The sequence below is a fragment of the Arabidopsis thaliana genome, assembly GCF_000001735.4.
Source record: "Arabidopsis thaliana chromosome 1 sequence".
Taxonomy (NCBI): Eukaryota; Viridiplantae; Streptophyta; class Magnoliopsida; order Brassicales; family Brassicaceae; genus Arabidopsis; species Arabidopsis thaliana.
In genome coordinates, this window is record NC_003070.9 from 18,930,890 (window position 1) to 18,955,662 (window position 24,773).

Sequence of the window (24,773 nt, forward strand, 5' to 3'; positions counted from 1 at the left end):
TAGTATTATTGGAACTCATATTTGTAAATCATGTTTAATAGATTTTAAAGTTTGGTGTTATTCAATTAAGATTTTAAATATTTCATTAAAATCCAATGTTATTCAAAACTAAAAGACTTGTAAAATCTTTGTATATTAATTGATTTGAAATGAAATCTCTTTGGAGTTTCATGAGTAAATCATTAGAATCAAAATTCAAGACATATTGCAGAGATTTTGAAATTCATACAAACATATTCTTAAAAGCAATATCAGAAAACAAATCTAAAGCTTAAAAAATTGACTTTAACTCCATAATATATTATGTTAGTCTATTTTGGTATCCAAAAAATCTTATTTGTTGTAGGCAACGGGAAGTTGATTAAACTGGAAAGGAGAATAAGTTTCTTTTGCTTCTCTATGGACATACATAGAAATTTTTCTTACATAAAATGGTAATATCTCTTTAGAAGAGAATGTTAAATTGTATTCAAAAGAAAAATATTCGTTTGAACATTAAATACAAAGGTTTGTAGAGAATATATGAATATTTAAAACAGTTCAAGTAATTAGAAAGTGGAAGAGCCGAGAGCTTTAAAGTCTTAACCCGAATAACAGTTGGTGTCATTCGTCGTACCGTTTGTCTACTTGAACTGGTTTCAAATCTACTTGTCAGTCCATCTGATTAGAGTAATGACTGAGTTTTTCTTGCCTTCATGTCTTCTCCCATCTATTTCTTTTCAGATACTATATATTGCTGCCTGTAACACATATCTTGAAAGAAACCTTTCGACGCGGTTTTGTTGTAGTTGTGATACTGATGCTACATAAAATGGTAATATCATCAAATGGTTGGTGTCTCTATGAAATATGATTAAGATCTTAGAAATGCATAAGATCAAACAACGAGTTAGAGCCACCACAATATGTAACCATGCTAAGATATATATATATACCATATCGTCTCTAAACATATAAATTTAGAATCAAACATTTTCAATGAAATCGCAGTTGATTTTTCAAGCCACACAACAACATAAAAACAAAGAAAATATTTAGGATTTGAGATATGGTAGAAAAATATGAGAGAGAATGATTATTTACATAATGAAAAGTGATTGAAGTTACCTTTTAAATGTAACTAAATTACATGAGTTACAATTCTAATTTGTTTGAATGACAATGAGTGAAGAAGAATATAATTAATACACAATTAGTATGATAGTTACAATTTAGTATTCAATGGTTGATTAATAAATGTGAATAAATTTATTGTTTTTGTGGGTTAATTGGAGATAAATATTATTCTATTTTTATTTTTGAAAAATTGGTTGTTAAAAATGAGACCTTATTTTTATATATACATGATTAAACTATTTTGAACTTGAATCCATTTGTTTTGGATTTACTCACTTTTCCAATGTTACTTATAGTTTCGCCAGTGGAATATAAGGTTAGAAAATATGAGAGTAAAAATCAGGAATTAGGACATGTAAAATCCAGAAATATCTGAGGACGGATCTCACGATTGATTATAAGATTCGCATTACATTTTCTCTTCATTTTTTTCAGATAAGAAAATTGGATTCTATCAATTTGTCGTCCTATTGTTCTTTTCTTGTTTGATATACAAATACGAGTCACTGATTTTTTTTAGTTGATTGGTAGAGTCTTAAAGGAAACATCAAATTCAGACAGTCCTTTTACAACCATTTCATCCATGTCGGCTCATTATTTCGCACCACAGAAGAATAACCCAAAATTATTAGAAAACTTGGACCACTATAAGCACTTGAACTGTGGTCGTGCACTGACTAATGTGAGCCCGTTTTGGTAATTCTCAGCTGTGTGCGTAATTGATGTCGGCGTCACCTTCAGAAACTTCGAAATTATGTGTGATACACCGTGTTTCATAAATTCATACACGTCATTTTAGATACAAAATTAGATATTTTCATTTGATAAAACCGAAAGAAATAATAAACTTTTTCTTTCTTGTTCTCATTTTAAGTCTCTCTTTATATCACTTTCTATATATATTGAATCATGCAAGGAATACACATAAAATACTTGTGTTCTTGTACTTGTTTGGTGACTCAAGCAAGACTCCCAAGCTATGGCGGAGAAGGTACTTTACCAAGATCTGAATTTTCATATTACTTCTCTTTTATTGATCATATCCATAATTACCCTCTAATAGAGTTACTAATTAAGGTAATAATGATCATGAAATTATATGATATGCACAAACAGGTAGTGATGATGAAATTGAAAGTGGATCTAAACTGTTCCAAATGCTACAAAAAGGTCAAGAAAGCTATCCGCAAATTCCCTCGTGAGTTTCTTTCTTTAATTTGAGTTTCTTTGTTCATTTGAATTATTGCGGGTTGAGAAGATTCTGAATCTTGATAAATGGATACGATTTTGTGGTATGTGTTGTTTTGCAAAAAAAAATAGAAATAACAGACGAATTGTTTGATGAGAAGTCCAACACGATCATCATCAAAGTAGTTTGTTACGATCCTGAGAGGCTAATGAACAAACTTTGCTACAAAGGAGACGGTTCTATCAAGTCCATCGTGATCCTTGAGCCACCCAAACCGCCTCAACCCCAGCCTCAACCACCTCAGAAGCCTACTGCCCCAGCCCCAGCCCCAGCCCAAGCCCAAGCCCCAGCTCTTGTTCGGCCGGCTCCGGTTCCTGTTCTTGTTTCGTCTTCCGCTCCTCAACCGATGCCGATGTGGCAGCCGTATCATTGTGGGCCGTATTACGAGGCCCAACAGTACCAATGTTATGGAAGGCCCGTTTACGAGAGCTGGGGAGGTGGACGACAATGTTGCCACGAAGATATGAACTCTCAAGGATGCTCCATCATGTGAAACACTGAACCAAGTCTCCTCCTACTCATATATAGACTATAGTATATACCAGCAAATAAATAACTACACGAAGTTATTTTTAATTGTCTTCGTCTTACCAGTATTTCTATTTCGAGTCCTCGTTTATGTATGTAAACACTACAGGGTTTTGTTTCTTGTGTATATCACGTTTTGGTTCTAATACAACTTTTATTTGCTCTTCTTTTCTTGGTAGTAAAATACAAATAGTAAGATTTTTCGCATAAAAATATAGTTTCTGTTAGAAAATAAAAGTATATTAGCACGAAAGAATGGAAACTAAAAACTCTGAGACCGGCCTCTCCAATGAGTGACATGAGTCGATGAATACTCAACTATTATGTTTTTACAGTTTACTTATCCACAGATGACACTGTTTCTTTCTACTGTGAAAAGAGCAGCCGTGGTGCTTACACCTCCACACGACACCGTTTAAACGGAAACTAAAAACGACGTGACGTTCTTGTCTGAAACACTTAAACGACGCTATAGTGTACTGTAACTCCAGAGAAGGCCTTATCTTTCTCCAATTCTCAAAACCCTCTTTAACACTCTTCCTCTAAGCTTTTTAAATCAATGGCTTCCACTTCCACACTTCTTCTTCCATCTCTCTCCTCTAAGAATCTTCACATCGCAGTCCCAATAAGAACCAATAGCTTCGTTCGTCGAACAACAAAGTTCTCAACAAAATGTTCGTCGAATCCAGAGTCAAAGGATCAATTCATCAATCTCACACCAGCACCTGAATCAATCAACACAACAAGCGCAGAGAAATTCCCAATAGAGAAACGAAGAAGATCAGAGATCATACGAGACAGAACACAAAGAGGAATCGAGAAACCAGAGCCACCAAACTTCGAAATCGGTTGGAAAAGAACAAAAGAGATAAACTTGGAGAAACCTAAAGGTTATGTAATAATGGATTTCTTAGAAAAGTTCGAAGCTTTAATGGCGAGAGAGTTTGGATCAAAGGAGCTTTTAGCTAAAGCTGGTGAGATTGTTGCAGAGAGAGCTAGAGAAGAAGCTGAGGTTTTGAGAGATGAAGGTAAAGTTGAAGAGAGAATGGTTACAGAGCTTTTTAGGGTTTTGAAATTGATGGAGATGGATTTAGCTATGGTTAAAGCTTCTGTTAAAGATGAAACTTTGAGTCAGAGGATTGAACAAGCTAGAGCTCGGTGTCGACAAGCTATTCTTGTTGCTAATTCTTTCTAATTCCTTCTTCTTCTACTTGCAAATTGAGTCAAAAGTCTATGAATTTTGTTTATAGTTTTACACAAAACAGAGCTTCTTCATCTGTAAAAGATCTTATTTTTTTGGTTCTGTAATCATCTCTGGATCATTCATCTGTTACTTTAATGGTAGAAGAAGGATTGAAGATGAGAGTCTCATGTGAAGAATCAAAACAAAGATTCATGCTTTTGGTTTTGCAATTTGTGAGGAAGCTTAAGGGTTTTTGGGAGGAAAAAACTTAATTAGTTGAGAAAATTTTACTTCCACTAGTTTCATATTTCAAGATATTTCACCAAGACTCAAGCTTTATTGTACACCACACATTAAAAATGCAAAGTTTAATCATTTTAACAAAAGCTTCACAAGCAGCAGTAGACAGCAACAATGGTGGCAGTCAGATTCTACGCTGTAGAGATGTCGCTACCATGTTTATGTCCATGCCCATCATCGCCGATTTCTCTTTCATTGTGTTCTCCGAGATTCAATCTTCTTAACACAACAAGCAGGAGACTAGGTTTGTCTAGAAACTGTAGAACTCTGCGAATCAGTTGTTCATCTTCATCTACTGTCACTGACCAAACTCAACAATCGTCTTTTAATGATGCTGAGTTGAAACTCATTGACGCTTTGATCGGAATTCAAGGCCGTGGCAAATCTGCTTCTCCTAAACAGCTCAATGTGTGTAAAAACTTTAAACTTTCTTTAATTTTCCGTCGTGTTTATGATTTGAGAGATTCTCTGTTGTAGGATGTTGAATCTGCTGTGAAAGTTCTTGAAGGTTTAGAAGGCATTCAAAATCCTGTATGAAATGTTTTCTTGTGAATCCTTTTATCTTCAAATTACCAAATTCTGTTATGTTTTGTTCTTTGACTCATTTGGTTGTCTTTTGGGGAATGTTGTTTAAATGTTTAGACAGATTCTGACCTAATCGAAGGTCGTTGGCGATTGATGTTCACCACAAGACCTGGAACTGCATCTCCAATCCAAGTCAGTTCTTCTCACACATTCATCATCATATCTCCATTTTTTCTAGATGATTGTAATTTGTGTGTAAGAAGAAGAGCAATGGAAGGATTTGTCTCTGCAGAGAACATTTACAGGAGTTGATGTGTTCACTGTGTTTCAAGATGTATACTTGAAGGCAACAAACGATCCTCGTGTTTCAAACATTGTTAAATTCTCTGATTTCATTGGAGAGCTGAAAGTTGAGGTGAGTTTCTTCACTAAAGTCTTTGCATCAAAAGACTGAGATGTTTATACTTTGAATTGTTTCATTTTACAGGCAGTTGCGTCGATCAAAGATGGGAAACGAGTTTTATTCCGTTTTGATAGAGCCGCTTTTGATTTGAAGTTCCTTCCTTTCAAAGTTCCATATCCAGTTCCTTTTAGACTTCTTGGTGATGAAGCAAAAGGTTGGCTAGATACTACTTATTTGTCGCCTTCAGGTAACCTTAGGATTTCTAGGGGAAACAAGGTAAATGAGTTTCTTGATTCTCAAAAAGAAAATTAAAGCTTTATAGCATTTTTATCCATGAGGCTGTATATTTGTAGCGCAGGGAACAACGTTTGTTCTTCAGAAAGAAACCGTGCCTAGGCAGAAATTGTTAGCCACCATATCTCAAGACAAAGGAGTAGCTGAGGTAATGTGTCATGCCTTCAAGAAATCTGAAAACAATCGATAGTTTCGGTTTGAAATGGAACCAATGGATCGTTTAGTATAAACACAGGCTATCGATGAGTTTCTTGCGTCTAATTCTAATTCCGCGGAAGATAATTATGAGCTTTTAGAAGGAAGTTGGCAAATGATTTGGAGTTCACAGGTCACTTCTCTGATAACTTTAGCTTTTGTCTTGAACAAGCACTTATATTCGTTTGGATAAGCGATTTTTCGGGTTTTGTGTTTGCAGATGTATACAGATAGTTGGATTGAAAATGCAGCAAATGGTCTTATGGGAAGACAGGTAAACATTTTATTAGAATGTCTTAGGTAGTCTATTGTTGCTTCAGCTGGCTTCGTTTAGCGAAATCGAGTATCTTATTCAGATCATTGAGAAGGATGGGAGGATAAAGTTTGAAGTTAACATCATTCCGGCATTTAGATTCTCCATGAAAGGCAAATTCATGTAAGTCTCTGTCTTTTAGATTAGTCATTTTGCTAACTTTTTTGTGATCTTGTTTCTTGACTGGTCTCATGAATGATTTGCAGAAAATCAGAAAGCAGTACATATGACTTGAAGATGGACGACGCAGCAATTATAGGCGGTGCATTTGGATATCCGGTCGATATAACAAACAATATCGAGCTAAAAATTCTGTAAGATCTCTCTATCTTCTTCTTCTACTACTTTCACAAATCACAACATATAATAATGCATTTGAATTGCTAATACAGAGATGCTTACTTTAATGTTTGTAGGTACACAGATGAGAAGATGAGGATAAGCCGAGGATTCGATAACATTATCTTTGTGCACATCCGAGAAATTTAGCTGCATTGTTCTATCAGAACCTCTTATTTGAACATATGAAAAAAAATAGTATGTAAGAAACTGTCAAATGTTTTACAACAATGGAAGGTGATAGTTTAAATTTTCTCTGTTCATTAGTTTTTTTGGATGTAACAGGAACCAGAAAAAACAAGAAACCACATGATATAATTTTCGCTACTAATGTCTAAATTAAGACAAAATTAACATTAAGAAAACTTTACTTTTTGTCTTAATCTTAAACAAATTCACTGAATATTTCTTTCTACAAAGAAAATACGAATATCTCACTAACAAAGGAAACTTACCACTAACAGCTTCTGGTGGCATTAATTACTCTGTAAATTGCCATTTTTTCACCGAGAGAAAACTAGAAAAACAAAACAAAACATGGAAACTGTAACATTCTAAAAGATTCATTGTTAACAAAACCAACAGAGAAACATAATACTGATTTTCCAGGATTTACTCCCTCAAATCTCTCCTTCAAATACTCTTCCTAATCTCTTCTGTTTTCATTTTGCTTGTTCCCTGCGAACATCTCTCTCTCTTCCTCTGTTTCTTGTTTTTTTGTCCTTTTCTTGATTTTTGTATTTTTTTGTTATGGATATGGACGAGATGAGCAATGTAGCCAAGACAACGACAGAGACTTCAGGCTTAACTGACTCTGTCTTGAGCCTCACGAAACGCATGAAACCTACTGAGGTTACGACCACCACAAAACCTGCCTTGTCCAACACGACGAAATTCAAAGGAGTTGTTCAGCAACAGAACGGTCATTGGGGTGCTCAGATTTACGCAGACCATCGAAGGATTTGGCTTGGAACTTTCAAATCCGCTCATGAAGCCGCTGCTGCTTACGATAGCGCATCGATTAAGCTTCGAAGCTTTGATGCTAACTCGCACCGGAACTTCCCTTGGTCTGATTTTACCCTCCATGAACCGGACTTTCAAGAGTGCTACACGACAGAAGCTGTGTTGAACATGATCAGAGACGGTTCTTATCAACACAAGTTCAGAGATTTTCTCAGAATCCGGTCTCAGATTGTTGCGAATATCAACATCGTGGGATCAAAACAAGTCTTAGGAGGAGGAGAAGGTGGTCAAGAATCGAACAAGTGTTTCTCGTGCACGCAGCTTTTTCAGAAAGAACTGACACCGAGCGATGTAGGGAAACTGAATAGGCTTGTGATACCTAAGAAGTATGCAGTGAAGTATATGCCTTTCATAAGCGATGATCAAAGCGAGAAAGAGACGAGTGAAGGAGTAGAAGATGTGGAGGTTGTCTTTTACGACAGAGCAATGAGACAATGGAAGTTTAGGTATTGTTACTGGAGAAGTAGCCAGAGCTTTGTCTTCACCAGAGGATGGAATGGTTTCGTGAAGGAGAAGAATCTCAAGGAGAAAGATATTATTGTCTTTTACACTTGCGATGTCCCCAACAATGTGAAGACATTAGAAGGCCAAAGCAAGACCTTCTTGATGATTGATGTTCATCACTTTTCAGGCAACGGTTTCGTGGTTCCCGAGGAAGTAAACAAGACGGTTCATGAGATTTCTGATGAAGAGATGAAAACAGAAACCCTCTTTACCTCGAAGGTAGAAGAAGAAACCAAATCAGAGGAGAAGAAAGGAGGGTTTATGCTGTTTGGTGTTAGGATCCAATAGCTAGCTACTTGGTTCTTAGGTTTTTTATATTATAACTTAATTAGAGTATGGTTTTTATTTGCTTTTGTATTACATAGTTTTTTTATTTACAAACTCGATGCTTCGATTTTGATATCTAACATTAATTAGATAAATTGTCTCTCTTGAGTAGATCAAAAAAAAAAGAAGAAGAAAAACCAAAAGAGGCTTTAAATTCTTCTTCTTTTAAGAGTTAAGACAAAAGCCACTTAACTGCTACAAACTACAACGAACTAAACAATCCTAACAAAGACATTTAGTTAATGTCACAAAATGAAATAGATACAACTCACTTCTCTCTCTATACACTCCTTAAGAAGAGGTGAGTCTCCGCTTACATCTCCTTCGAGTCCCATCGCCCTCTTTGTCAGGAGTATCTTCTACAACAGTTTCTTCTTGTACAACCAACCCTCGGTTTCTCGATAGTTTTCTTATTGGTGTTGTCTGAGTATCTTGTGTGAAGTCTGCTGATGCAGGGGCTGATGCAGCGGGACAAGAAGATGAAGCAACTGCAGTTTGTCTGTGTGGCATTAGCTCCTCGCCCAGTGGCACCATTTCAGACATCAACTGTTTGACATATATCATCACATCAACATAAATCAGACATCTTCAGGACATAATTTAACAATCTAGAGAACGAAATGAGATTCTATTTTATTACCTTCCAATCTTTGAAATCTAATCTAAACACAAAATGGTTATAAATGACTTCACCCGACATCACCACGTTTGCATCAGGTGCATTTCTCGGCACTGAGGACACATTAGGAGATCAAGTATAAGTGAAACGAATTAAATATCAAAACCAGACACAAGAGAGTGGACTTGTGATCTTACTGGCGAAATGAGAACCACTTTTGTCGACAATGATCTCAACTCGTCCATCTTTGGCCAAGAAAGATAGAGCAAACAAATTCTCTACAGTCTGTGCAAATGACCGCCTGTTGAGCACCAAATTCTCAAGCTGCACGCGCTTCTTTTTCCCCAAGATGTTAAACATTATTGTCATATTCTTGTCTGTATCAGTTTTTTCTTCTGATTGTGAATCATCTACCTGGTTATTATTATGCGTATGCAAATCAGCTTGTTTATTTCTTATTAAAACCCTAACTACATAACAATCAACAAGCTCCACACAAAGCATCGCATCATATTTCACAGATGGCGAGGGCTTTTAACTTCAGTATGTTTTTTGTACTCAAATCAACTATATACAATTTCACATTGGATATCATGCAAACGACTATTAAACACCACTGATCGATCAGGCTGGGATAAGAAAAGCATTCAATGAATCTAGGCAAGGTGTTAAGATGTGCAGTCTCAAAGGAGAATAGGACTACAGGTACAACATAAGTGGAATCAGTTTGATAAACTCAAACAAAATGGGGTCTGCAAAACATTTCTTACCTCATCTGGACGAACACCTTCACCAGGCTTTGTACGTTTTCTGTTGGGTGCCCTTTTCCTTTGCTTCAGTTCAGTATCCATAGGTCCCAACCTGGTAACAAAACAGGTAAACAAACCTTTGTTTAAACAGAATATACTCAATTACAGCAAAGCAAATCAATATAAAATAGTTATTATGAGAACTCACATTGTAGAACAACCACATGATACTAAAACAGTAGAACAAACAGCAAACCCAAGATCCTTCCACTTTAAAGATACTTGAGCAGTTTCATCAGTATCAATCCCCAAAGAACCTTGACCAAACCCACTGATCAAAGCATTAACAAACTCAGCCGGTGAAACCCCATGAGCAGACTGAGACTTCACCGATGACATTAAAGTGTTTGCTATATCCAGAAGTGCCTCTGCGTCTGCAATTTGTTCCCTAGGCTTCCGAACTACAAGAAACATTGTAACCAAACCAAAAAAAAAAGGTCTTTTCGTTAGTAATACAATACAACTTGAGAAAATCATAAGCTCCTCGTCTATTGCAACCTTTGTTAACTCAAAAGACATCAATTTCACTAAGTTAAAGCATGTGATTTTACCTTGTTGGTGCAAGTTTTCAACTGCATTAATAATTCTGGAGAATTTGTCAGAATCAATCTTCATCAAATCATCTTTACAATCTTCAAAACAAAAAATGATAAACCCTAAAATTAAAACGAATCAAATGGGACATAATAAAGAAAGAGTGAGTAAGAGACAGAAATGGTACCGTTGATTTCGTTTTGAAGAGAGAGATACTTGGATCTGAGAATTCTCCGATCAGATATTCCTTGTTCTTCCTCCTGAGGCGGAGGAGGCTCGTCGGGTCGTACGGAGTCAGCTTCGGTTTTTCTCTGTTTCTCTTTCTTCACAGACCTCAACTTCTCCGGCTCGTCGTCGGCTTCTCTTTTCCCGCCGGTGGCTTCCGATTCTCGCTTCACCGTCTTCCTCATGGTGAATTTAGAACTGTCGAACAAGGAGAGACGTTGAAGAAGCGAAACGAAGAAGAAGAAGTGGAGAAATTGAAAACCCTAACGGCAGGTTGAATTTGGGGATTTTTGATATTTTTGAGGGAAAAAAGGAAGAAAGAGAAAATTAATTCGATGATTTTCCCGCCGAGCCCATAAATAGTTAGGCAATTAGCAAAGTATCTAATTCCAACTAAATCGTGCTTGCGAAGCTTTGGGATTTTCAGCTTTGGTTCTCAATTAACATTTATTGGGCCTTCTGTTCTATTTAGTTGTTGTTGGGCTGTAATTCAAAATTTGAGCCTGACCTTGAATTGTGAAAATTTTATGGTTCTTGTATATTAAACATCTCATGGTTAATCATAATCACTCATTTATTTGCAAATCGTTTTGACAAGTATAATTAATTTGTATTGTTGTCGCTGTTAAGCGTCATAGGTTTTTGTAAAAATTTACTTACACTATTGTATTTAGACTTAAAAATATGTAACAAATTAACAAATTATTGTCAATTTTAGACAAATTAAACCAATGTGGTACAACATATTTTTTTAGTTATGAATTTATACCGTATAAATATAAAGGTTACGAATTTTAGATTTTGTTACATATTTTTAATTCATAACTAAAAAAATATGTTGTACCACATTGGTTTAATTTGTCTAAAATTGACAATAATTTATGGCCTCAAAGCTCGGAAGCAGATAATATAAATAGTAGGTACACAATATCCGGCAATTGCAAAAAACAAGTGAATTGTATACGCGATCCAAAGATGGAATAACTAAATCAACTTAGTTTATCGTGACTAAAAAGTAATCGTAAAGGGTGTGTTATCTTTATGTGGTAATGTGAAAAGGATAAGAATTTGATAATGGACATGTTAGAGCATTTCAGAAGGACACAACACATTAATATGCGCATTATCGTTTTAGGAATCATATCGTAATACCTTTTTACCTAACGAACCTTTTTGGTTTTAAGCTGATGATTAACACTTGTAACCTTAAGAAGCAAAATTTTACAATATCTTTGTCACGTGTCACTCCCACAACTTAGTGCACCTTCACATGACTGCCTAAAAAGAGCAAAGAAAGAAACAACAAAGACATGGTCCCCAACAATAATCAATGTTGGCAAGATTTTGCCCATCTTTTTTGTTTGGACAAGACTTAAGGACTGTGATGTATATGCTTCGTAGGGTCGATTCATAACATCAAATTAAAAGAAATATTATAGATTTTGTTTCGTTCAAAAACTTTAAGTTTTAATATGTAAACATTTTTAATAATGATAAATTTAATTCTAAAATATAGAGAATATTCCTTGATTTTATACAGATTATCATATGAACAATAGGAACGAAGAAAACGGATAAAGTGGAGCGAATATGTGTGTTCACATAGAACGTCTTAAATGTAGTTTTGGATTCAGCTCTATAACAAAGAAGAATGAGTAAGAAAAAAAAATTTGAAGTTAATGTATGATTCAAGCTTTAATGATTCATTCCAAATATCATGATTGACCATTATGAATGTTTTTAAATTGTAACTTGTAAGATACCATTTTTCCACATGTCAAGGAGATCAACCATTGTAAATAATTTAAATAGTAAAAAATATGACTACCACATCTTCCACAGATCTTGGAGACTACTAAACTTCGATTTTGGATACTTAGATGAAGAAAAAATGAATACAAAAAGTTTAATAACAAACTCTTGAATCGTCGTATCATGTTTCGAGCACCTACTTGATTATCTAAGATAAAAGTTTGTGGATTTATGAAATTATCTTTAAGCTAGCAACTTATCTTAGTTAGTTGGTCTTTTTTACCATTATAGTCATATGTTCAAGATTTATGAAATTGTTGATGATTCTAAGTTTCTAACAAAAGAAAATAAACTAATTACCTGAATTATTCTTGAGTTACAATAAAATAAGCTTCTCATTGTACATCACTTCTCTTCTGCTTTTCTTTTTTTTGGATGTAAGAACATACAATAGCATTGGAGTTCGGACCATTACACAACCTTGCTACTTTCTTCCCTACCAAAAAAAGGTTCCAACTTTACAAAAACCCTTTTCACCACCACCACCAAATTTAGCTTTGTTCATGATCTCTTCTCTACTTTGCTATCTTCGACTTTTCTCCAAAGGCCGAACCGATACTTCTATGCACAACTCCCTCCCTGGCTAGCACTCGCGCATACTCCCACTTCTAGTTTCACGCACTAGAGCATCTACATCTTGCCCGACTCTCTTCGAGCGCCTGACCAAAAATAAAAGTATTCAGTTTCTTACAGAGTGAACAAAGGGATTCAAGAGTGATTAGTATGCAACACTAGTGAGATCATTACCTTCACTTGTTCTTGCAGGTCCTTGATGTATTGAACCGCAAGATCCAACATGTCTGCTGTGTTTGTTTGCTGCATATCAATTGAAGATGATAAATACATTGAGCAAAGAACATGAAAGTACGAATATGAGAGAGGAAGATCGCATAATCTAACCGTGTCCATGTTTGGAACAAGGTCTTGCAGCTTCCTCATTCTTTCACTGATCTTGGTTCTTCTCACCTGTTCCACAACATTTTGGAAACATATATAATCGTTGGAGAAACTGATATTATATCATCATGGAATCAATGCCACTGAGAGCATAATAGTAAGGGGAAAGATTTACCCTCTCGGCTATGCTTCGAGGATGAGTTGCACAACCCCGCTTGGCTCTGATCTTACATGGGATAGAATCTGACAGTAACTGTTCAATATCTGATAAAGACTTGGGCAAACTCATGTGATGTGCCAAAGGAGGACGTCTACTTGCTGAATCCTCATCCTGTTAAATTGAATTTCTTTAGTACAATCAATCAAACAAGAACAATAGCAGAATGAATTTTCAACCGCAAGAAGTTGGTTTCAATGGCAAAACGTCTCTCATTATAAGTTCATACCTTGGTTTTGTATTGATCTAGACCTCCAGATTGGGTCCTAGCAAGAGCTGTAAGCTTGGAAGAAGCAGACCCTTCATTCCCAAAAGAACGATTAAACCCACCGGAAAGCGTCCGAGGAGGCAATCTAGACGAGAAACCGGGTTTAACATCAACCTCAGAGATCGGACTCATCGCTCTAGAAGTAGGAGGAAGTAACTTGCTTCTAGGAGTAAGAGACGAAGCTTCAGTATTGCTTGTACTCATCACATTACTTCCTCCAAAACCTCCCATACTTTTCATTACAGCTGCATAAGCTGCAAAATTTCCAAGAAAAAACAGAACAAAAGATTCAAAAAGACTTCACTTTTCATTCATCACCAAATTTAGTGATTAACAAAGTACTAGTTGCAGATAATATCTGTAATAAATAGCAAATCAATAGAATCCAATCTACAGAGACCAAAACAAGCAAGTTGCTTTAAAATCATTATAGTCCTATCAAAATCCTAAGTATATTCTCATAAAAGTTACCAGAAAAAGTTTCCAGATTAGGAAATAATTTCTAATTAAAACTAGAAAGAAAAGAGTCAAACCTGTTTCAACATCAATGGATGAAAATAATCCGGCCGGTGAACTATTATGACGAGCTAGATTATTCACCGGAGTCCGATCATCTTTCTCTCTTGGTCTCTTATTCCTCGAAACCGAAGCCACATACCCAATCGATACTTCAGGATTCACTGAGATTTCACCATCACCGGAAACAACAACCTCCATCGCCGTCGCCGTCGCAGTCACCGGAATTTCAGCATCTTCGTCCTCTGTTTTAACTTCCGGAGGTTTCTTCTCAGTTCCATCACTGTTAAAAGTATGGTGAAGGAAACTATCAACGTTGTCGCTTGTGTCGGTGGTTTGTAAAAAGCCAGATAAGATTCGCTCAGTTTCAGGACTTGTGGGTCGATCTAAAAACTCTTCGATTGATTCACCGAAACTCGAAAAGTACGAACTTGGTGCTGATTGGTAACGAATCAATCCTGAGTTTCTTGGTCTCTGGTGTTGATGATCGTGGAGAAGGAAGTGATGTTGCTGGAATTCTGATTCCATCTTAGTAGCTTTTGAGTTTCTCTCTTCTTTGGTTATTTTTTTCTCCGTTTGCAGTACCACACCGGAAGTTTCGTTCGCCGGGAGATGAGATTGTTTCCGGCGAGAAATTAAAATTAAAAAAGAGAACGTGAGAGAAACTTATGTGCAAGAGAGAAGAGGAGAGGAAGAAACAACAGAGGGCAGGTAGAGATTGGGATTTATTTGTGATTTGACTAAAATACCCTTTATGGTGTCTTCTTATTACGAGTGGAACCCTTGATGCTGACACGTGTAGGCCACGTGGGGACCACGTTAACATTTTTATAATGTTATGTAACAGTGAAAAATAAATATTGTTTTCGAGAAAAATATTTTGATGTCAATTTTTTTTTTTTCGATGTGATTATTATTTTTTGTAAATTTGGTATACTTCCAATCAGTGTGGCTATTAAATGATTTTTCTCGTTTTTCAAAGAAAAATATCAGCAGCTTTTTTTTAATGTTTTTTGGACTTTATCTTATTTTTAATTTTAATAAATGAATTTTAAAATCAGCAATTATTGAAATGATTCAGAACTTTTAATAAAATAAAACGACGACTATATATAATTGTGGGAATTAAAGCTGTTGACTTATAAAGCAATAAAAATGGCTGAGAAAAAGGACATATGTCGATATGACGTATATTGAAATGACGGATAACTTAAAAAGAAAAACAAACTATAATATTTATTAATAAATTATAAAAAAATAAATAAAATCCAAAAATATAAAAAGAAGAATAAAATGAAATGAAAATAGTTGGAGGATCAGACAGGTGTTGTTGATATGGCAGTCTAGGGCTCCAAATTTTAGGGAACCTTTCAAGCGACTTAATCCAACTATTCACGTTTAAACACGTATGTACCTCCGCATAAAATATAGGACACGTATTGTACTTACGTTTTTGTATAATACTAGTACTTGTTTAAAGTTTAAAGACCAAGTGCTATTTAATCTACAAAATACTGTACATAACAACAACTACTAATACATATCCGAATTCAAATTTCATTATCCACTTCAATTAATATGTCGTATTTGCGTGTTTGATTTGGAAAAACACTTGAGAGTCGAATAGTATTGAACTTTCTTGCTATTCGATGAAATACAAACTGGTTAATAGAAAAAAGATAAATACTTATATAAATATGTGTAGAAAAAATCAGAAATGTGAATATATATGACATGGTAGTGCAATGTAACTTCTTGATTCATCAAAAGTGGACCTTAAAATCAAAGGGGAAAAAAATGTGACCCTAAGCTGCCGCTTATGTGGCTTATGCGGAAGGCCGGCCATGACCAAACCGAATTCAAATCGATAAAGTGCTTATATTCATGTTAAGGGACATAATCAGAGTCGGGCCATAGTTACAATCCATGAAACAAGAGTTTTACACGGCAAATTAATATGACTACATGAGTAATTTTTTTAATCACATATTAATTGAAAAATAATTTTATAATTGGTTGCCCAATTAAGAAGAAAAATATTGTATGAGTAATTTGAGCGTCATTTTAACTAAACGTTATTGTAGTGTAGTAAGAGATTCAATTCCAACCAATGAATTATTTTAATTTTTTTAACAGTTTGTGTTAGTGGATCAAAAAACAAAATATTTATGCAGCAAAATAGTTTGATACCGATTAATGCCTTGGGCGTTAATTATACTTAAAAATATCAAACGCTTGTAATCTATCTGTACTTCAGTTTTAAAAAATTGGTGATATCCTCAAGAAAAAAACAAATTTTGGATTTCTTTCACAAACTAATTAATGAATTCAGGAAGCTGTTATATAGTATTTTTAAAATCCTAAATCAGCAATGAATTTAGCAACTTTTATATTTTTAGATCTGGGTTGTTAACATAGAATAGAAACTGCAGAGCAAAAGCTAAATATAAATTCTAATCGTTTTCTATATTTTGTTTGTAAGGAAACATTTTGGTGTCAAGAAAGTACTCGTTACTTTGGAACAAAGAAAACAATACCCATAAATATAAGATAAGGTTTGAGAATGTGAGAATCGAGGTGGAATACAACAGAAGAAGCACAATCTCACGTGGAACTTAGGCGTGAAGATCCTCTTCCTAGAAATAGTAAGCCACCAATTTAGAATCTTTCTCACTTTCTTATTGTTTATAAAAAAAATGTCTTCAAAAAGTCTTTTTGGTTTTAGCTTTTTTCAGCACATTTAGTCCCTTTTTCTTGAAATCTTAGTATGCATTGATTAATCTATATATGGTTTTAAAATAACAGTTTCAGTTTCATTGAACTATATTCAGGTCAATATCTAGTGTAGTTACAATTGATTAGAAAAGTGCATGCATAATTTTGTTTTAAAAACTTATAATTCAATGAACACATATAATGTACATTCATTTCGACCAAAGTAATAAACTCACTAAACCAACTGAAATGTTAATGAGCTTAGGCTTACTACTTTGTTCTTAACTTAAATATCGAAACCCATTAGCATTATGGGCCTTAATAAGATTCATGGCCCAATGATCTTTTTGCTTCATCTTCTGCTTTCTTCTACGACAACCTAACTCATCCACTTCTTCTCCTTTCACAACTCTTCTTCTCTTCTTTACCCCTATAAATTTTACATATTAGTTTATTTTTAATGTAAATTTGATTGAATTTGAAAAAATACTTGGTTAAAATTAGGGTTTGACCCCTATAAATTTGTTCTAACTTCCAAATGACCCCTTTAGTTGATATAACTTTTTAATTTATCGTCCATCATAAATTTTTTTGTTTATTTGACCGCTATAAAACTTGTTTGTAGATCCGCCACTGGTATATACATACATTTTAATGGAGCTGTGAGAATACTTTTGAGGTTCAACTCTCGTTACAATACCTTTTGTGACCGATATGGTATCACCACCTGTATTTGCGCATAACATAACTATAATAACTCATTTTCTTTAAGTGAATCATGGTTGCTATTCTTTTCTCAATACCACATATGTCAAAGCTTTTTTCTTGCCAGCTAATTTGTACTCAGTGCGAAAAAAATTTAGCATTGTTCAAGACGTACCACGAGGATAACCTAAAGCGTAGACAGTTTCACCGATAAAAGGTATGCCTCCGAGCTCCAAAGGATTTATATCCTCCCAAAACTCTTCACTATCAATACCTAAGATAGCTAAGTCACATCCATACCTAAACGCTTTAACTTCAGCTTTGTATTTAGTGGGTGAACCATGTTTTCTCACTTGCAGGTATAAGTGATCACCCACAACATGAGCGTTTGTAAGAATCCTCCTCCCGGAGATTGCAAATCCTAACATAGATATTCCAAAGCCGAACAATACCATACGATTTTTTAAAATTTGGAAGTCTAATAAAGAAATCACACGAGAGAGAGAGAAAGAGAGATGTTTATGAATACCAGAGCTTGAGTATTCTTTCTCAGTTGTTTGCCAAGGTTGAACAACATTTGGCTCTCTAGAAAAGGAGAAGATCTTCACCACCGCGTCTCGAGCCACATCAACATCGCTCACAGAAGAACAACAACGAGATATCAAAGAAGCATTAAAAGACGAACGACGACGAAGAAGGGAAGGAGAATAGAAAAATCGATGAATCGGAGTGCTCGTGGAGTTGCTGAACCTAGCCACAATATGATGAACAGACCGGAACAACATGTTCTTGTTAAGTACTATGTTTACTCGTATTAACGATACATAAATATATCATTTACTTGATACTCATATTTTCGATCCATAATAATTACACTACAAATCTTTTTAAAGATTTTAATGGAAATTGTTAACATTTTAATATAAGGCTTTTATATAATCAAATGAAACTATAGATTCTGGTAGCACATAATTAATCTGTTAAGCTCTCTCTTTTTTTTTTACTATGGGAAAAAGGTCCAATGGGCTTAGGCCCAATTATTTAAACAGAAAAGATTCTAACTTTCTAATGGAAAATAAAATTTGCGATCAAGCAACTACTCTCTCTCTCTCTCTTTCTTCTGCCATCGCCAAAAACTTGTCTTTTGCTTCTTATTTGGTAAGCTTGCATTTTTCTCTCACCCAATTTCTAATTTCATGCTTATTAGATCGTTAATTGAATCTGCATCCCGCAGTGATCATTCTTTGATTTACGAATTTGTTTTTTTGTTGTGATTGATAATCTTGTTGTCGATTTTTGTCAATTTTATGGTTTAATTTACAAAGTGTATATTGTGATTGAATCGACTGGGAGGGTATTGAGAGTTGTTTGTTTGAATCTAACAAATTCAAGTGCAAATCTATTTTATAGCCACTTATCTTCTGCTAGTAGATCTACTTGAGTTTTAAGAGATGTGACTTCTTTAATACCATTGTGAATTTCATGGCTAACTGATAAAAAGGTCTCAGCTCTGATCTTTTGATTCAACGGCTCCCGGAGACGACGGAAGCAATGCAGTTCTTCGGTGGATCTGAGATTAGTCCGTCGCCGCCAGTTCCGACGGCGAGTGGAAACAACGCGCACATGATGTACGTTTTCAATCGTAACGGTGTATGTCTTCTCTACAAAGAATGGAATCGGCCTCTTCATACACTTAATCCTCAGCAAGATCACAAGCTCATGTTTGGTCTTCTCTTCTCTCTCAAATCTCTCACCGCTAAGATGGATCCAGTCAAGTTAGTTTTCTCCCTTTGATCTGACATTTCCATTTCGATTTGATCCGTTTCGCTCGATTTTGATGGCTGTGTTTTGTGTGTATAGTTTGATGATTTCGATTTGTGATTTGGTAGATCTTATGATTTGTGATTTTGATTTTGGTTTTGTAGTGCGGATAAAGGAAATCTTGGGGTTCCACAGTTGCCAGGACAAGGTTGCTCTTTCCATAGTTTCCGTACGAATACTTACAAGCTAAGTTTCATGGAGACTCCCTCTGGTATTAAGGTTAGCTTTCATTGCTCTTAGATGTCCCAAGTTTTAGTTTCATTAGGGTGAATGAAGTATAAGATAATCTGGAACCTGGCTGATTGTTTAAGGATGTTGAATGATTGGAAGAACTGGCTCTTTTCATTATCTTAGTGTATAGTTAAGGGACATTGAGAGTTTAGGAGAATCTATATAGAAGAAAATGAGAACCAGGGAGATGAGTAAGAAGGAGTAGGCTGAGTGCTTACATTCAAACAAATATTAAGCATGTTGTCGTGTATGAGAGATGGCAATTGGCAAATAGGAAGTTGATGTCCCAAGTAGCTGAGTTATGTCTCAACAGATATTGATATGTTTGAACAAGCATGAGGAGATGGTTCATTGATGGTCATCGTTTTTCGTATTAGATGTTGAATCATATGTAAGTTAAGGTCAGCTGAAAAAGATAAAAATTTAGGGTCTAGTCACAAATGTAATCAAAGGGACAGGAAGCTTGTTGTTGCCCTGTATGTATAATTCTTCCCCTGGCGCACGATAATTGTTGATACAGAACCTAGAATTTAGAGGATTTGGTAAGATTTTGGTCGGCTAACCATTATAATATTAAGAACCAGAGGAAACTGGTATTGGCTGCCTTGATCCATTTTATTAGCTCGAACCTAACTTTACTTGTATACATGAGCTTAGATTCCAGAGTTGTTTTGACCACAGTACTAAACAGACATCTAGATACTTTAACCACAGCATGTTTTTGCAGATTATCTTAGTAACTCATCCAAAGACCGGAGATTTACGCGAATCCTTGAAGTACATCTACAGTTTATACGTTGAATATGTCGTAAAAAATCCTATATACAGCCCAGGATCTCCAATCAAGTAAGCTTCACACATATCTTCCACTGTTGCATCTTGACCATATTTCTGATTATAATATCTTATTGCATCGATCAAACCATGACTATCTTCCATTTGGTCTTAAAGGTCGGAGTTGTTCAACACTGCACTTGACCAGTACGTAAGGAGCATCTCTTAGTGTGTGCATTACAGATTTGTCCATTGGAACTTCTCTCCTTCAACAGAACTATCGTCTGAACAATCTCTGAAAAGAAGAGAGAATTGTAGTAGAGAGATTTATCTTGAGTTCGACTGTTTTCTCTGCAAATCTATGTTTCGTTTACCCTTTTTATTAACTCCACTGTATTGGCTTGCTATCAATGATGTTCATGGTTTACTCAAATCTTGAAATGCGACATGAAGCACCAACCCGTAATTATGTAATTTATGTTATCTGTAACTTGCAGCAAAAAACAAACCAAAAAAATGCATGGTCGTTATGAAATCGTTTTCAAGTTGGATATCAAAACACACAAACTATTGAATTTTAATATTTTTTATAGACAGAAAATATTATATGTTTAGTTCCTTAATAGCTGCATTTGGGGGTTGGGCTGCTGATGGGTTTTGGCAGGACACAACACGTGAGATGATTTTCTAAGCATTAAACACTTTTGTCTTTCTTTTGCTTCCTCTAACTATTTTATTTCTTCTGTTTTTTCTATAAGGTTTTTTTCTTCGAAATCAAATATTAGTTTTGTCATTTTTCGTAAATGTCAATAGTCTTTGTCCCCTTTTTATCTCCTTCCTTTTTGTCTTCTCTCACTACATAACCAAGTCAATGGTGGAAGTTCTTTCTAAAATCTTATTAAAAGTGAGCCCTGAAAAAAAGGATAAAGTATTCTAATCAATTCTTGTCGATCAATTATTCCTGACTAATATCCGAATTAATATAGTAATCGCAAGCTTTTTTAAATGGTCAAATGATATATTATGTTTTCTCAATTCGTTTTGATGTTTCACATTAAGAGAATCTAACTCTAGCTCGTACATGTGTGCGAGTGTATCTCACTGTTGCTCAAATTTGGCCGAACAACTTATAAAAGGACAACCTTATTTGCAACAAAAACCTTAGAAAAGTTATAAGCTTGTAGGTGTGTTCTTAATATTGCCAAGGTTCATTCATCTTACCCGTGACTTGCTCATATGCACCTAAACCTTTTTCGCCCATATTTCAACATGCTATAAAAGTAGGGGAAATAGTTGATCCATTGTAGCCACACATCGACATATTAGATTTTCCTCCGATGCCATTTTAGCATCTTAGATGATTTGATATGATGGAAAAAAACGATGCCTATAATTTAAGTGATTAACAATAGGGGATTAGAATAGTCATCAAGCAAGAATTATTCATATACGACGTATCTAGAAAAGTAAAGAAATAATTGTATCGAAATCCGTTGTTTGAAAAATTTCGTTATGAAACATTTTTCAATCAATTACACCAATTATATAGTATCATCCATCATCTCCTAATTACATAAATCAAGATAAACTTCAACTCGTGAACAACTTTTACTATTCACATTGTCTCATATCTAATGTTTATATATATTTTCTCTTTCATAAAAAAAATCAATTATATTGCTAAGATTATTGATATGCATGTCACCAACTTTATATTTGATTGAAAATATATTCCCATCAATGTTATTGATGACTTAGAAACCAATTTCTTCATTGTGGCTTTTATTACACTTCTTTGATCTTCTTCTTTTTTATCCTTCTATTAGCATACTACAAAGAGATACTCCACTGTCCCTTTGCAATAACACAAATGACATTCGTTGTGTCGTTTAAACATCGTAGTAAACTCGTAATCATCAAGTACCATGCTTTACGGAACAATTAGACCGTGTGGGTTATATGAATCAACAGTCCTTTTACTATTTTCCTCTTAGTTATCAGGATCAATTATTTCCCCTAGTAACGTTGTTTAAACTTTTGTTGATACTGGTGACGTATATATATCTATCACAACGTATTTTTCTTCAGCTAATTTGTTGGCTTCCGTCAGTTATCTATAACAATAATTTGTAACAATACTAGTTTAAAGTTTATTATATTTTCGGTTTCTTGATTTTTGTTCTAACAATTATTTGTTTATACACATCAAAATCAGAAAAGCTAACAGAACAAGCAAAAAAAAAAGAGAATCTAAAAAACTATTATACGTGTGATAGATTCTCCCACGCGTGGATCAGAAATCAACAAACGGATTGTTTTCAGAACACTCGTGCGGTAACGGTAACGGCGGCGTTTTCAGTTTCTCGAAATATTCCTTTATACCAAACCCACTTTCCTCCGTTACTTTCCCCGTCAAGTCTCCGTCATCTCTCAACGGAATAAACGGAGGTCTCAACACTTCCGTTAACAACTCCCACCTCACTCCTTTGAAAAAAGCATGCTCCTTTATCTCCGCCGCGCCTCGCCAGAAACCAAACCGCTTCGTCGGATCTTTAACCAATAACCGACGGATCAAATCGGTTAAATCCGACGGTTTCCCGGCGAATTCAGGTTCCTTCACCAGCACGTTACGAAAAGTTTCTTTTTTGTTTCTTCCTTTGAACGGTGTCTCTCCGTACATCATCTCGTACGTTAAAACTCCGAGAGCCCACCAATCGACGGCAAAATCGTGTCCGTCGCCGCGAATTACCTCCGGCGATATATACTCATCAGTCCCAACAAACGAATTTGACCGTTCACCGCCGGAAAAACTCAGTCTCCGTCGTGTAATCGGGTTAACACGAGCTGACTTCGTCTTCTTCTTCTTCTGCCGGAAAATTCTCAGACTTTTCTTATTATGACTGAGATTCGATTCCGGGTTCGGATCCGGTTCCGGGTCGGATAGATGATAGAATTCGGGTCGGGTGGGTTTATTGAGACTACAAGAGAGATCAAAATCGGTTAAAGTCACGTGACCCGATTCTTGAAGAAGTATATTCTCAGGTTTCAAGTCTCTGTAAGCGATCCCCATGGTATGAAGGTGGTCAAGCGCACAGACGATTTCAGCTAAGTAGAATTTAATAACGGAGGAGCTAAAAACGCCGTCGTTTTGACGTTGTCGGAGGACGTTTAAATCTCCACCGGAGCAGTAAGGTAAAGCCCATGCGATGAATTCAGAGGATTCTGATGAAGCTAAGAGTTTTGGGAGAAATGGGTTTGGGTTTGTGTCATCGGAGAGACGTCGGAGGATCTGAATTTCCCACCTTGCACGGCGGAGAGAAGATGCGGAGGATTTGTCGACGAGTTTTAAAGCAAAGGGAGAAGAAACAGAGGAGTCGGAAACAGAGTCGTGGACGAGGAAGACTGTTCCGGTGGCGCCTTTTCCGAGGAGTTTGAGAACTTTGAGTCTGTCGAGGTTAAGATTCGTCGCCGGTGAAAGAGAAGATGATGATGATGGTCTTGTCTCCATTGTGAGAGAAAGAGAGAGATGAGAAGGAAGGAGACGAGTGGGTCTGAAACGTTGCGTTTATGTCTCCTCGTGTCCCTTTTATATACAATTGTGATTTTCGAGTGTAACGCTTTTTAAGAACTTCTTCTTTATTGTTTTCAACTATTCAATGGTTCTGTAATTTATTTTTATATATAACGATCGATTAATACTGTCTCTCATTAATTCGCATTAAGGGAAACTACAAAAAAAAAAAAAAGAGTTTGAATCTTATATGATATACTTTTCTTCTCTTGAGATTTGAACATCAGATTTTTTAAAGTTAAGGTTCTCTTGCAACTTTGTAATCAGTTTATTTCTGTATAATAACGACGATATATAGATTGAAGTATGGAACTATCTAAATTCCTCCTACAGATTGGTACGGTAGTATTGGTTTTATGGTCAATTACGTAATTAAACTCGCCTCAAATTCAGTTCTATAATTTGCATCTCGAATAACTCCAAATTTATGATGTTATAATTCTAGATAAAAAAAACAATATAGATTATGAATTGAGGAATATAATAAGATAAATTTTTTAATTCTTTTCCGTAGATATTATTTTTCACTCTAGGGTAGCTAGCTAGGGTTAGTCATTAACGGCACCTATATATCCATACGATGGTTTTGGAAGCTACTGAAATTTGGAGAGAAGATCTATATAGCACCATCCACACTAGAGTTGGCAGCAGTAGAAAGAGAAATTTTTGGACAGATCTCTGGACCGCATGTATCATTTTGTTGGATCTAAGAGCATCCCCATTGGAACACCTAATTAAGGACTCCTTAACATTTTATATG

General features: G+C 35.3%; 9 protein-coding genes and 1 pseudogene across 12 annotated transcripts; 5 read left to right on the forward strand and 5 right to left on the reverse strand.

The window, feature by feature from the left end:
- Window positions 1–576: 576 nt before the first annotated feature.
- On the reverse strand, window positions 577–802 carry AT1G51085 (annotated as a pseudogene; the record flags this gene model as incomplete). Its single annotated transcript has 1 exon — window positions 577–802.
- Window positions 803–1,876: 1,074 nt separating this feature from the next.
- On the forward strand, window positions 1,877–3,160 carry AT1G51090 (Heavy metal transport/detoxification superfamily protein). Its single transcript, NM_103987.2, has 3 exons — window positions 1,877–2,107; window positions 2,233–2,314; window positions 2,437–3,160. Exons 1-3 carry the CDS (start codon window positions 2,096–2,098, stop codon window positions 2,856–2,858), a joined length of 516 nt encoding a protein of 171 aa, NP_175520.1. The 5' UTR covers window positions 1,877–2,095; the 3' UTR covers window positions 2,859–3,160.
- A 249-nt stretch (window positions 3,161–3,409) lies between these two features.
- CRR41 (potassium/sodium hyperpolarization-activated cyclic nucleotide-gated channel protein) lies at window positions 3,410–4,410 on the forward strand. The gene has a single exon (NM_103988.4). It carries the CDS (start codon window positions 3,453–3,455, stop codon window positions 4,086–4,088), a length of 636 nt encoding a protein of 211 aa, NP_564582.1. The 5' UTR covers window positions 3,410–3,452; the 3' UTR covers window positions 4,089–4,410.
- Window position 4,411: 1 nt separating this feature from the next.
- Window positions 4,412–6,776, forward strand: AT1G51110 (Plastid-lipid associated protein PAP / fibrillin family protein). Its single transcript, NM_103989.5, has 11 exons — window positions 4,412–4,784; window positions 4,854–4,907; window positions 5,019–5,093; window positions 5,194–5,316; window positions 5,389–5,580; window positions 5,663–5,746; window positions 5,834–5,926; window positions 6,014–6,067; window positions 6,150–6,229; window positions 6,313–6,420; window positions 6,523–6,776. The coding sequence occupies exons 1-11, from the start codon at window positions 4,491–4,493 to the stop codon at window positions 6,593–6,595; spliced, it is 1,230 nt and encodes a 409-aa protein (NP_175522.2). The 5' UTR covers window positions 4,412–4,490; the 3' UTR covers window positions 6,596–6,776.
- A 425-nt stretch (window positions 6,777–7,201) lies between these two features.
- On the forward strand, window positions 7,202–8,260 carry AT1G51120 (AP2/B3 transcription factor family protein; the record flags this gene model as incomplete). The annotated part of the gene is made up of 1 exon (NM_103991.1): window positions 7,202–8,260. One exon carries the CDS (start codon window positions 7,202–7,204, stop codon window positions 8,258–8,260), a length of 1,059 nt encoding a protein of 352 aa, NP_175524.1.
- A 44-nt stretch (window positions 8,261–8,304) lies between these two features.
- Window positions 8,305–10,830, reverse strand: AT1G51130 (Nse4, component of Smc5/6 DNA repair complex). Its single transcript, NM_103992.3, has 7 exons — window positions 10,449–10,830; window positions 10,279–10,359; window positions 9,876–10,128; window positions 9,689–9,779; window positions 9,116–9,332; window positions 8,940–9,031; window positions 8,305–8,845 (listed from the first exon to the last, which is right to left on the reverse strand). The coding sequence occupies exons 1-7, from the start codon at window positions 10,669–10,671 to the stop codon at window positions 8,591–8,593; spliced, it is 1,212 nt and encodes a 403-aa protein (NP_175525.1). The 5' UTR covers window positions 10,672–10,830; the 3' UTR covers window positions 8,305–8,590.
- A 1,727-nt stretch (window positions 10,831–12,557) lies between these two features.
- On the reverse strand, window positions 12,558–14,923 carry FBH3 (basic helix-loop-helix (bHLH) DNA-binding superfamily protein). Its single transcript, NM_103993.3, has 6 exons — window positions 14,214–14,923; window positions 13,642–13,934; window positions 13,371–13,526; window positions 13,199–13,264; window positions 13,046–13,114; window positions 12,558–12,957 (listed from the first exon to the last, which is right to left on the reverse strand). The coding sequence occupies exons 1-6, from the start codon at window positions 14,722–14,724 to the stop codon at window positions 12,913–12,915; spliced, it is 1,140 nt and encodes a 379-aa protein (NP_564583.1). The 5' UTR covers window positions 14,725–14,923; the 3' UTR covers window positions 12,558–12,912.
- A 2,557-nt stretch (window positions 14,924–17,480) lies between these two features.
- Window positions 17,481–18,401, reverse strand: DEG6 (DegP protease 6; the record flags this gene model as incomplete). The annotated part of the gene is made up of 3 exons (NM_103994.2): window positions 17,481–17,638; window positions 17,792–18,037; window positions 18,146–18,401. The coding sequence occupies 3 exons, from the start codon at window positions 18,399–18,401 to the stop codon at window positions 17,481–17,483; spliced, it is 660 nt and encodes a 219-aa protein (NP_175527.2).
- A 241-nt stretch (window positions 18,402–18,642) lies between these two features.
- Window positions 18,643–21,002, forward strand: AT1G51160 (SNARE-like superfamily protein). Of its 3 annotated transcripts, none has more exons than NM_001036091.3 (5): window positions 18,643–18,774; window positions 19,118–19,391; window positions 19,542–19,656; window positions 20,396–20,514; window positions 20,620–21,002. In NM_001036091.3, the coding sequence occupies exons 2-5, from the start codon at window positions 19,168–19,170 to the stop codon at window positions 20,669–20,671; spliced, it is 510 nt and encodes a 169-aa protein (NP_001031168.1). In that variant the 5' UTR covers window positions 18,643–18,774; window positions 19,118–19,167; the 3' UTR covers window positions 20,672–21,002. The 3 variants fall into 3 exon arrangements, with proteins under 3 accessions (NP_001031168.1, NP_001322509.1, NP_175528.1); NM_103995.5 differs by having other exon boundaries at window positions 18,706–18,774; window positions 19,125–19,391; window positions 20,620–20,977; NM_001333465.1 differs by having other exon boundaries at window positions 18,701–19,391; window positions 20,620–20,983.
- Window positions 21,003–22,568: 1,566 nt separating this feature from the next.
- Window positions 22,569–24,164, reverse strand: UCN (Protein kinase superfamily protein). The gene has a single exon (NM_103996.4). The coding sequence runs from the start codon at window positions 23,948–23,950 to the stop codon at window positions 22,736–22,738; it is 1,215 nt and encodes a 404-aa protein (NP_564584.1). The 5' UTR covers window positions 23,951–24,164; the 3' UTR covers window positions 22,569–22,735.
- Between the last annotated feature and the right edge of the window lie 609 nt (window positions 24,165–24,773).

Excerpts from the sequence above, each read along its gene's own strand:
- AT1G51090 (NM_103987.2), top strand. Across the intron at positions 2,315-2,436 it reads AGCTATCCGCAAATTCCCTC|AAATAACAGACGAATTGTTT; the intron begins GTGAGTTTCTTT and ends AAAAAAAAATAG.
- CRR41 (NM_103988.4), top strand. The coding sequence starts at position 3,453 with ATGGCTTCCACTTCCACACTTCTTCTTCCATCTCTCTCCTCTAAGAAT.
- AT1G51110 (NM_103989.5), top strand. The coding sequence starts at position 4,491 with ATGGTGGCAGTCAGATTCTACGCTGTAGAGATGTCGCTACCATGTTTA. Across the intron at positions 4,785-4,853 it reads CTTCTCCTAAACAGCTCAAT|GATGTTGAATCTGCTGTGAA; the intron begins GTGTGTAAAAAC and ends TCTCTGTTGTAG. Across the intron at positions 4,908-5,018 it reads TAGAAGGCATTCAAAATCCT|ACAGATTCTGACCTAATCGA; the intron begins GTATGAAATGTT and ends TTAAATGTTTAG.
- AT1G51130 (NM_103992.3), bottom strand. The coding sequence starts at position 10,671 with ATGAGGAAGACGGTGAAGCGAGAATCGGAAGCCACCGGCGGGAAAAGA. Across the intron at positions 10,360-10,448 it reads TCTTCAAAACGAAATCAACG|ATTGTAAAGATGATTTGATG; the intron begins GTACCATTTCTG and ends TTTGTTTTGAAG. Across the intron at positions 9,333-9,688 it reads AAGGTGTTCGTCCAGATGAG|GTAGATGATTCACAATCAGA; the intron begins GTAAGAAATGTT and ends AATAATAACCAG.
- FBH3 (NM_103993.3), bottom strand. The coding sequence starts at position 14,724 with ATGGAATCAGAATTCCAGCAACATCACTTCCTTCTCCACGATCATCAA. Across the intron at positions 13,935-14,213 it reads ATCCATTGATGTTGAAACAG|CTTATGCAGCTGTAATGAAA; the intron begins GTTTGACTCTTT and ends GAAATTTTGCAG. Across the intron at positions 13,115-13,198 it reads TTGTTCCAAACATGGACACG|CAAACAAACACAGCAGACAT; the intron begins GTTAGATTATGC and ends ATTGATATGCAG.
- AT1G51160 (NM_001036091.3), top strand. The coding sequence starts at position 19,168 with ATGCAGTTCTTCGGTGGATCTGAGATTAGTCCGTCGCCGCCAGTTCCG. Across the intron at positions 19,657-20,395 it reads AGACTCCCTCTGGTATTAAG|ATTATCTTAGTAACTCATCC; the intron begins GTTAGCTTTCAT and ends ATGTTTTTGCAG. Across the intron at positions 20,515-20,619 it reads AGCCCAGGATCTCCAATCAA|GTCGGAGTTGTTCAACACTG; the intron begins GTAAGCTTCACA and ends TTGGTCTTAAAG.
- UCN (NM_103996.4), bottom strand. The coding sequence starts at position 23,950 with ATGGAGACAAGACCATCATCATCATCTTCTCTTTCACCGGCGACGAAT.